This window comes from Numenius arquata, chromosome 2 (assembly GCF_964106895.1).
Source record: "Numenius arquata chromosome 2, bNumArq3.hap1.1, whole genome shotgun sequence".
Classification (NCBI taxonomy): Eukaryota; Metazoa; Chordata; class Aves; order Charadriiformes; family Scolopacidae; genus Numenius; species Numenius arquata.
The window spans coordinates 105,102,997-105,114,439 of NC_133577.1; the positions used below are offsets into that span (position 1 = coordinate 105,102,997).

At 40.2% G+C, this 11,443-nt stretch overlaps 1 protein-coding gene across 1 annotated transcript in view; it reads left to right on the plus strand.

The window, feature by feature from the left end:
• The window catches only part of MET (MET proto-oncogene, receptor tyrosine kinase), a 68,947-nt gene extending 57,972 nt beyond the window's left edge, over nt 1-10,975 (plus strand). The window contains exons 14-20 of the mRNA XM_074167885.1: nt 2,370-2,600; nt 4,957-5,037; nt 5,568-5,749; nt 7,351-7,460; nt 9,423-9,588; nt 10,488-10,624; nt 10,765-10,975. Coding sequence (XP_074023986.1) covers nt 2,370-2,600; nt 4,957-5,037; nt 5,568-5,749; nt 7,351-7,460; nt 9,423-9,588; nt 10,488-10,624; nt 10,765-10,975 — 1,118 coding nt within the window. The remainder of the gene's footprint in view (nt 1-2,369; nt 2,601-4,956; nt 5,038-5,567; nt 5,750-7,350; nt 7,461-9,422; nt 9,589-10,487; nt 10,625-10,764) is intronic.
• The last annotated feature ends 468 nt before the right edge of the window (nt 10,976-11,443 follow it).

Genomic DNA, 11,443 nt, shown 5'->3' on the forward strand with positions numbered 1-11,443 from the left:
TTCAGATGATGGCTATTTTGATCAATATCTTAATTTCACTTTTTCATCTGGTTTGTCTGTGTCTCCATTGTTCAGGAATTCCATGTGTTCACAGGTTTGCTATTTGAACTGAGCTTCTCAGGTGCTTCCCAAGATTAATATGCAAAGGATTTTTATTTTGATTCTGATTGGAGGAGTATATAAAAAACCTGTTAGTAAAAAATCACTCTAAGTCTGCTCCACAATTAACTAGGAGCTGGTGGATATAATGATTTTGAGTTATCATGGGGTTCATCACACCATGCGCAAATTCACTCTGAAGAAGTGATTTTAAGGATAGCATCAAGTGGCTGAGGGCTTAGTAGGTTTCATTGACTTCGTGCGGTCATTATAAAGCAGTTCTATCAGCCCAACATGGGACATGAAGTTTTTTAAACTGATATTCTTTTGTTTGCTCATGCATTTCCAATAAAATGGCATGTTGTATGATGCAGAAATGTTCATTTTTAAAATTATGCTAAAGGGATGAGAACACTGTGACAAATCGAGTGGAGGTCTGCGTGTGCTGGGATGCCAGGCTCAGAAAACACACTGTTCACTTTCAGGGCTGTGGGAATGAGGGAAGAATAACCAACTCTATGCTGAATACATTTTTGTGCCTTATGACACCATTTTAGAGTGGGTATCCTCCAAAAGAGCACTCTGCTGCACTTGTCATACCACTTTAGGCTGAACATGTCCTTTAAGACCTGTGGAGCCCACGTTCTGTCATTACCATTGGAGAGTCTTTAACTACAGGAGTTACCATGCTATGATATCTGAGATATCACAGGTATTTGTTAGTCTTCATGTAGACATAGTCTTGTACTATTTCAGGTGCTGCCATATACAACTCAATAGAAATCACTCCAAATCCTTATTCCACCTTTGTAATCCCCAATTGCAGCGCTGTTTGGGAGCCAGGCCCATTCCCAGCTTCCTTAATGATTCTTTAATTGCTGCTGCCAGCTCGCACAGGAAGTTTCTTGATTGAAAGATTCACAAAGGAAAAGGAAAGCCTGTGCCACTGGTTAGATTGGAAAGTGGTACACAAGGCAAAACTATGCAAAGATCCTTGGTGGAAGGTAAATCTGTAGTGGTCCCAGGGCCACTGTGCTCTGGCAAAGCACAGCAGGGAGCGCACCAAAGAAGGAGGCGTGTTCTGTTAATGTTCCTGTAGGAATGTTCAATTACCATCAAAGAATAAAATGACAGGAGCAGTAGGAAACATGCAGGCTTACATGTAGCACCTGTAAAAATTATTTTGCATCCATGACTGGAGTATTTTTTACCATGATTATTAAACAGATATTCGCCCTTGGTAGCATTAATGTGGAAGAGTTAGTATTTTTGCTTTTAGATGGAGCAGCACTGAGTTTTTCTTGGCATGTAGAGTGATAGCAGCACTAAATGGAAACTTCCCAGATTTTATACATAAATATATGAAGCATGTCTGTGCAACACCTTTTACTCTTTGTGATAAAACATCTGATAATTTCTTTTGTTAAATTTATTCCCTTTTTTTGTTTGTTTTTTTTTTTTAGCCTTGGGCTAAATTCTGCTCATTCATTCCACTGGGATCATTCCAGATTGAAACTGGTGTAAATAAATTCCTTGATTCTATTACACCATATACTAGAAAAAAAAATCTTTTAAACAACAGCAATTTAAAATACCTGAACAACGTGCTGTTGACAAAAATAATTTTCGCAGATAAATACTCCTGGCTTGACTGAAACATTTTAATTTCTGCTATTTTAAATCAGCTGGCTCATGTTATTTTTATGAGTAGCACCAACTGTATTATCTTCAGCAGTTACAGGATATGAATCACCTCTAGGCATTTCCCTGGTTGAATATTTACCATTGGATAAATATAGCTAGTCACCAGCAGTTTGAAAACCTTCATGAAATGTAAAGTTCCCTACCAAATTAGAACATGGCAATAATAAAAGGTTTCATGTTTTTAATTGTTCCCTACGTCCTCCACCCATATCACTGTAATTTTTCCATTTTACTCTTGTTACTCCCAATTACTAGAAATGCTATAACCTACACTTGGCAAAATGTGACAAGGCTTCATTCCATCCACTCAGAAAAGTGGAAGTTTTGCCATTTACTTTCAAAAAAGTAGAGCTGATACAAGCATAAGTTTCTAGTGACACAGTTTTCCTGGAGTTTGGCAGATTAGCAATGCATATTTTCATTTTCCCTTTGTGACCAAAACTTCTGCAAAGCCAAGCCACTTCCCAACTGATAAACTCAAACCCTTGCTCACCAATGAAATAAAGCTCTTCATTTTCCAAGGGAGAAGTCTGAAAGGATTATAACGGTTTCTGTTCATCTTGCAGATCAGTTTCCAAGCATGTCTCAGAACGGATCGTGCAGACCTGCCCAGTATCCTCACTCTGACCTCTCCCCGATTCTGTCCAGCGGAGACTCTGATTTAGCCAGTCCGCTTCTCCAAACTAACGTCCACATTGACATCAGTGCCTTAAACCCCGACCTGGTCAAAGAAGTCCAGCACGTGGTTATTGGTGCTGACAGCCTGATTGTGCATTTCAGCGAAGTAATAGGAAGAGGTGGGTACTGCGACTCTTACCTTCGCACTGCTGTTCTTTTGGCGCACCCATTCATTACAAACCATTCCGAATAAGGTGTCTACACCGAGGTTTTTCAAGCTTTTTGCCTCATACAGCACTGCAATCCCATGCACCAAATCAAGGGGAGAACCAAGGAGCTCTCCTTTAAAGTCACATGAAGGGTTGTGCATTTGATCAGTTGGAGGACACCAGAGGAAGGAAAAAATCTGCCAATTAATGGGGCTCCTTTGAACTCAGAGACTTGCTGGTTCCCCCTTAGCTGCCTCACTCTCACCCTTTTCCAGGCTATGGAAAAGCTCATCCAGGACTTCCGATCCATGAGGCTGCGATGCCAGAGTGAAACTGCTGCAGAATATTGCATGAGCCTGAGGCACACACCTAAATGACAGGGGATGCTGAGGTGGGGGCACCAGAGACCTTAAACTCGGACCCTGAGAGGTGGCAGGATCACTACACAGGACAGAAAACTCCTGCAGTCACTACTGTATTGAGTAAAAGTCTCTGTGGGCCAGCTGAAACGCCCACACCCCTTTTGCCTCCACAAGTTTCCCCCAGCTCTGAGGAATTAGCTGTTTGTTTCCTTCTGCCAATGGCTCTCCATTCCACCTCATTCCTCTCTCATCCCAGCTGCAGTGATGTGTAGCTCCTGATTCACTTCCCCTTATTTTTGTCCCTGATACAGCAAGTCCCCTATTTTTCTGAATTCCTCCCATCATTCCAGTTCCTGTACATCTCTATAAGCAGGTTCCCTCCTCCTTTCATAGCCAAGCCAGTATTTCTGTTAGGGGAATTTATTAAACTCTGTACTATTGAGTACCTACTAGTAACCCAAGCAAAAACTGGATTTTCAGCTCTCCTACAGATCATGCATGAGAGGTCTCTTGTTGAGTATCAGAATACTGATAAAAATTTGGCTGTAAATTATATTCCTAATGCCTCTTCTGCAGGAAAATAGCCACAAATCAAACAAACAGGCAGTGTGTTTCCCTTCCATGTATTGCACTTCATCATCCCCAAAGCAAGGGCAGGCCTTTTTCTTTTCTTTCTTGTTTCAGAAAAGGCCAAGTAATTTCCCATTTTTTAAATGTTGAAAAATACCGGGAATGACACCGATATAATTAACGTTTTTTAATTTTCTCCTCCATAACTAGAAATAGGCCAAGCCCAAAAATATTTCAGACACACCCGATCCAAGCTTTAGGATTTGTGCCCAGTCTCCAAACAATCTGGTCTGATGGGATTTTAGTTGCTTTTATAAAACAAACTTTGTATTAATTTTACCCCAAGCCAAAATCAAAGCCAACTGGGCTCTGACCAGCGCTTATGACTGGAACCTAGTAGAATTAATCAGATAGTATTGCTCTCTGCAGAATGCACACTTGACAAAAAAACTATTTTGCTTTCTAACTGCAAATATTCATATTTTTAAAGTGCCCAGTAAATACTAAATATGTGAAGGAAAGCCACCTTTACATGTACATAATTTGGTTTGGATAAATTAATGCAGGTGTCTGGAGCCCAAAAGTTCTCTGTGTGTCCCAAACAGGTCAAGGTGACTTCTCGCAGTTGGTTTCCGCGCTCTGCAGACTACCCCATTTGCTTGACAAGAAAGCATAGGATGAGAAAGGATTTCTGTGTCCCTGGCAGTTTATTTCACTGCTTAGACCATCAGCAAGAAGGCAAATTTCACTCGTCATCTTTTAGTGATATTTTGCACTAGTGATGTGGTCAGTCTACGATTGGTAGAGCTACTCCCAAACCTTTCATGGCCAACACACCACTTTTAACACTCAGCATTTTCCATGGAATAGCAAGACCTGAGAGACTAAGCCCACAGTGACCCTCCTTATGCAACTTTCCAATGAAGAGGCACCAAGGCTGTAGAATCCAGTGGACCATTTAGCATGGGCTTACAGACCACGGAGAACCACCAATCCAGTGGTCACATCAGCTCCTTCTAACTGCTGTCTTGTGCCTCCCAGTGCCCTCCTTTGACAAGTATCTAACAGGAGAGCATGGTGGGAAGGGGCTGACATGGGTTTTGTGTGTATAGTCATTACATGAAGCAATTGTGGCACCAGCCTTGTCATTATTTATACTCTCCATCTAGGTCAAGAAATCTCAATTATGCTGCAAATAGAGTTTTCATTTTATGTAATGATGGTTTTATGTAATGGTGGTTTTATGTGTTAGTTATGAAGTATACATTACAAGTGTTGGGAATTGGACAGAAATGGAGTGTGATCACTTTCTTAAAGCATAATTGCTACCCAGTGGAAAATACCAGAAAGATAATTTTACTTATTAAAGCTAATCTTCCTCTTTTTTCACACAGGACATTTTGGGTGTGTGTACCATGGGACACTGCTGGATAACGATGGCAGGAAAATTCATTGTGCTGTGAAGTCACTGAATAGTGAGTTACATGTTTAATAGTGAGACATTATCATAATTCCAAAGATAACCTGGGTGAACTAATTAATTACAGTGAAGTGTACTTTCACAAGTAAAGATTCTTAGTTGCAGCTGGATCAGATTTATCTCTGGAGCAATTCCAAAAATGAGGGAAAGGCAGTGTCATTTTTTGTTCTACTGACTACTGAAGATTTGTTTTTGGAAGCTAAATTGCTAGAGAGCAGGCAAAGCTGCTGGAAAAACAGGAAGAGACTATAACAACATTTATTAAAGGCTTTACTCAAGTGTTGTTATTCAATTCTAAATAATTCATAATAAGAAAAGGAGAAACGGAATCAAAATCACCAACAAACTGTATTTGCTCATTGTCAGAAAACCGATGCACATAACCTAGTTGTAATGTGGGAGACGGGGAGTATGTTTGTAGCTTCTCATTATCACTTTGTTGTGCAATGACATGCTGTACAGAAATGAATTGTAGTTTGCTTGGGTTTTTTTAAAATTAATTCATTTTACTACTGTATTTCTCAGGGATTACAGACCTGGAAGAAGTAGCTCAGTTTCTGAAAGAAGGAATAATCATGAAAGATTTCACTCATCCCAATGTTCTGTCGCTCCTGGGAATCTGTTTGCCCAATGAAGGATCCCCCTTAGTCGTTCTTCCATACATGAAACACGGAGATCTTCGAAACTTCATTAGGAATGAGACTCATGTAAGTACCTGGTGAGGTCTACAAAACAGTAATGCAAGTCTAGCCACGCCCTGCTCCAACACCACAGGTTATGAGCTCCGATAATTACGTTACGTCTATAACTCGCTGCTGTTACTACACCTTAACCTTTAGCACTTGCCTAGGCTGGCACCGAGCCCGACCACAGCACTGCCACTCCTTCCCTTCCCCCTCAAATTCCTCTCCAGAATGTTTCCCAGAAATTATCAGCAATAAGTATTTCTCATTTCCCATCCATAAGCCTCTTTGTAAACAAATGTGTTTATGAGTTCTAAGTCAAGGGGCCCAACCATCTGCTGGTTTAAACTGGCATATCTCTGTTGACTTCAGCACAGCTGTGCCAGTCGTCACCATCTGCTGTCCCAGCTCCTAGGTAAGGGATCCTCATGTCCAGCTAGAGACACAGTTCCATTGTCACCAATATTTTTTCATCTTATTTTAAGAGAGAAAACCAGCAATTGTTATACAAACTATGAGTACTCTCTTATCAGAGATTTTCCCCATTTTCATTGAAAGACTGCAGATTTCTCAAACATGCCTCACTGCTTTCTCTCAAGTATGAGACCACAGACCTCGCATCAGGTAGCATAAGCCCACTTTATGCTGTAGTATTTCACCCGTTTCCCACTGCTAGGACAATATAAAGAGACTTCTGAGCCACTGGGATTTCACCCCTGACTCTATGGCAATCAACAATAGCCAGGAAAATTTAAAAAAAAAAAAAGTGCATCTTGATAAATTATGAATAAGTGCATCGTGATAAATTGGGGAGTTAAGCTTTCTGAGGTAGGGATCTCTTCCCTTTTGAGCTTGTTTCATTCTACAAGCACCAGGGACCTTGTGTGTGAACAGTGCCATGGTCCTTTCTGAAATAAATAGAATAACGTCACAGCTGAACAGGATTGTTCCACAGAAGAATGTGATACTGAGCAATGTCAACAACACAACAATCTGCGGGACCTCACTATTACATAACAAGTTGTGCTGTTGGATAAAAGAATTACAGGTTACCATTATTTATATATTTAACCTTTTCCTTAAGGTCTAATCCACGCACTGCAGACCAGGAGAAAGAGTTGCCAAGCTTTGCAGAAATCTTCCTCTGGTAACTGCTAAGGGTCTCATTTGCCTTTTCCATGGCACCATCTGATAATAGCTTGTACTTATTTTGCTGCAAATAGGACTCCTTCTCTCTAGTCATTTCCAGCTGATGAACTCCAAGTTCATAGTTATCATCTTCTACAGAGTTACATGCTGCTACTTTAAGTTCACAAATGTGAATTTTGTGTCTGAGCTGTGATGGCAGGGTTTCAGCACACTCTTCCATTTCCCAGCCCAGGTCATGCTACTTATGCTGCAAACTCCACTCTTCTGGAGTCTGTCTGTTTTTTAATTTCTTAAAGTGTGTTTCCTCACTGGAGGTAAGAACTTGACCTAAACTTACGCCAGTTTTACTGCAAGCCCCAACCTGCCTTGATCATTCTGGAGGCGAGATAGGTGTGTCAAAACCTGAGTCACAGCAAAAAACAGTCTGCTCCCTGGGCTTCTGCATTCATTGTATCACGAATGTTTGTATTTTACAGAACCCAACAGTAAAAGATTTAATTGGATTTGGCCTTCAGGTCGCGAAAGGGATGAAATACCTTGCAAGCAAAAAGTTTGTCCATAGAGACTTGGCAGCAAGAAACTGTATGTAAGTACAAACATCTCCTTCCAGCCACGTTATCACACTCTTCTGTGTGACAGTGAGATGAGATAAAAGAAAGTTTCCAGGATCTGCTTTTTTAGTCAAAATAGGGTGTTTTTTACATTGTTCCATAATTATACTGATGTTTGTCTTGCATACTGATGAGCTGCTACTCAGCTTGCTAAGGCCTCACTTCTTACACATAAGCTTTTTTTGAGTGTGGGAAATATGAAAAGCTGAGGTGAAAGCGTAGTCTCTCAAAATCATTGGTTAGAGAGTTTAAAAGGCATCTCCTAAGGGAAGTTAAACTGCTGTTGTCTCAACTTGCTGTGCTTCCACCCAGCCTCTTCAAAATCATCACATCTCTGCTGCCGCACCTAGCAGGAGGGAGAGGAGCACGGGGAAACTTTGTGAGAAAAACAGGAACACAAAGAAACACCAGTGAGACCTCTTGACAGTAATCTTTCATTACATGAGTATGAGCTTACTTTGGCTCAATTGCCCACACGAATTAACATTAAAAAAATCAGACCATGCAAAGAATCTTACTAGTGTCTGAGTAGCCAGACAGTTCAGTTTACACAAAGACTAACTGATACAGGAGCTGCTGATACTATTATGCTGATTCGACACCTGTGTTGTGAATTAATGAGGTACAGGATTAAACGTTAGAGTGTATTTTTAGCATGCCATAATCTGAAACTCTGGCTGCAAAAAGGTTATTCACCTGTGACTTCTTGTTCTTTTTCAAAGGGTGCACACTCGTGCAGCTGAACAGCCTCTGAGAAAGAACATTTTCTTACAGCTGCTGTTTTTTAAGAGCCGGGGGGGGAGAAGCCACAAGCAACGTGATTTTCAGGTTTCCCAAGAAGGAAGAAATAGGGTTATTGGATAGAAGTCCTGGTTCATCTAATCAAAATCCAAATAATGGCAACAGGACATTCCCTCTGTGTATTCCATGTGTATAAATACTTGATATGATGGAGTAAAGAAGATGATTCTTATTAGTGGTGCCCAGGGACAGGCCAAGAGGCAGTGGGCACAAATTGGAGTAGAGAAGATTGCATTTAAACACAGGAAGAAAAGCTTTTATTGTAAGGATGACTGAACACTGGCACAGGTTGTCCAGAGAGGTTGTGGAGTCTCCATCCTTGGAGATATTCAAAACCCAACTGGTCATGGTCCTGGGCAACCTGCAGGAGTCGACCCTGGTAGATTATCTTCAGAGGTCCCTTCCAACCTCACCCATTCTCTGTGTGGTACTGAAAAGTACCACAAAGCAGGTGTTTGCTGTAGCTAGGTCTGCACAGATAATGAAAGACAGGCTTAAGCATGCCAACACCCATCCTGTGTCCATCTTCTGACAATGATACCACTTACCAGGACAAACAGCAAGCTTAGGAGGACCAAAGCTAGGGAGATCTTCTGGTATGGCTGAGCTGTAACCCCAGCAAAACTTTCCTTATACCATCATTCTTTCCCAGTACTGTCACCAAACACACCCTTAGTCACATTATTATATATGGGCAATCACTGAAATAATGATGGGTCCTTCCTTACCCAAACTGAGAGTGAATAAGAAAGGTGATGCCTTGACTTGAAAATAAAAATGAGAGGTTTCTCAGGATATGGAAGAAGAAACAGCTGTGGAAGAAATGATGTAGCACTCAATCAGGATGTATTAGCAAAGATCTCTTTATACAGAGCAATTGTTTTAAAAGAACTGTAATTCAAATTATATTATCAAAACAGTATCAGAAATTTCCTGAGTTCATTCACTGTGTTAAATGGGTGTCAAATATACTTTGCTGCGCTTTTTGTTTCACCGTTACATGAGTTAATAGACCCAAGAGAAAGTACTGCCTTCCAAAGTCACAGTTTCAAAAATGCAAGACACTCAATATAATCCACCATCACTGTAAATCTCACCTGCTCAGTTGCAGATAATACTTATTGTCATTTCTCTAGGTTGGATGAAAAATTCACTGTCAAGGTTGCTGATTTTGGTCTTGCTAGAGATGTCTATGATAAAGAATACTACAGTGTGCACAATAAAACAGGAGCTAAACTGCCAGTGAAATGGATGGCTTTAGAAAGTTTACAAACTCAGAAGTTCACAACAAAGTCAGATGTGGTAATGTACAAGCATATTTGTATCACCTATTAATTTATCTTAAACTGCTTGAGGCATCTCTCTAGTATTTAATGAATGGACTAACTCCAAACCAAAACTCGTATTTGAATCTAACTTTAGTTCTCATAAGAGATGGTTTCTAAATCCAAACAGGGTATTTGTACCAATCACAAAGCAACAAGATGTTGGCCTGATTATCTGTCACTGGTCAAGAAAGAGTTAGGAGTTTAATTCCACTCCAAGGGAAACTAAGGACATTCCGAGAAGCCAAGTTGGAGCTGAACCCTGCTATAGGAGGGGCTCTGGAAAGCTTGACAAAACAGGTTAACTTTGACACTTGTAAAATTTAATAGTTCTCAAAAAGACTTTATTTGCTTTATAAACACTTACTGCCTGCCTACAGCAATCTCAAGTATTACCTGGCTATTTATGAAGAAAAAATTATAAGATGAAGTCATTAGTTGGCTGGATCACTTTGTATTTTAGCTCTCCTTTCAATCCAGATTCAAATTAGCCTGTGATGCATAGATTTTTCACCACGTATATTCTCTTCAGTATGTATTTGCACAGGGTTAGTCAGATCATCAGCTCATGTAAATTGGCAGAGCTCCATTAACCTCAAAAGAGGTCTGCCAAATTATACCAGCTAAGTAGCAGGCCTATAGGCTTTTATTTTCTTTCATTTACTTAGCTGAGTTTCTTTGGCTCTAATTTAAGTGGCTCCTCAAGTCCCTACAGCATTTATTAGCCCACTTAAAAGAAAGCTGAATGCAGTAAAATAACTTTTCAAAGGGAAAATCTATGCAGTTGAATGCTTCAATCTGTCAAACCATCTTCTAAAACTGGAATGTAAAGCCCTCCAACCCTATCACTTACTATTTATTTCTTTGTTTTCTTAGTGGTCCTTTGGTGTGTTGTTATGGGAACTTATGACAAGAGGGGCACCACCTTATCCTGATGTAAATTCTTTTGATATAACTGTTTACCTATTACAAGGAAGAAGGCTGCTACAACCTGAGTACTGCCCCGATCCACTGTAAGTAAATAGTTTGCAAAGCCTTCTGCAAATGCTGCTGATTCTGATACTATAGTACGTGAGACTGTGGGAGGAAAGAGGGGATTTCTTCCTCTTTTACAAGATTTCATAATGGAACACTTCTTTTATTTGAATGGCAGGTATGAAGTCATGCTGAAGTGCTGGCATCCAAAACCTGAGATGCGTCCAGCATTTTCTGAACTTGTTTCAAAAATATCAACAATCTTCTCCACTTTTATTGGGGAACACTACGTTCATGTCAATGCTACTTACGTCAACGTGAAGTGCATTGCTCCCTATCCTTCTCTTTTATCATCACAAGACAACACAGACATGGATGTTGACACATGACGGGTATGTCTGAAATAGAGGAAAATCCATTCTTAGTTGTATGAACAGAAAGCAAAACATTTTGTCCACTAGTTTTTACTGCCCAGTCTTTGTGAGAACACTGTTGCACATGTTTATGTTGTTGCCCAAGTTGCACTAGTACAAGGATGTGATATCGTATTGTTTAAGGCTATGGGATTCTATAAAAACATCACAGTAATTTCCGAGTATTTGGACAACTGCATCAATTTACCAAATGGAAACGTTGTGTGCTACCATCCAGAGCTAGTTCCCACTAGCTCTCATTAATGTGTGCTCAGAACCAAGAACAAAGATCCATCATTAATGCCATGAAGGAGAAAGCAGAATACCAATCAGTATGGCTGGAAGGACTGTTACTGTTGCATGTACTTTAGGATAATGAGCAGTGCAGAAATGGTTTTCACACAAAAGGCAAAGACAAACAAGGAGAGTTACAAGAGTTGAAAA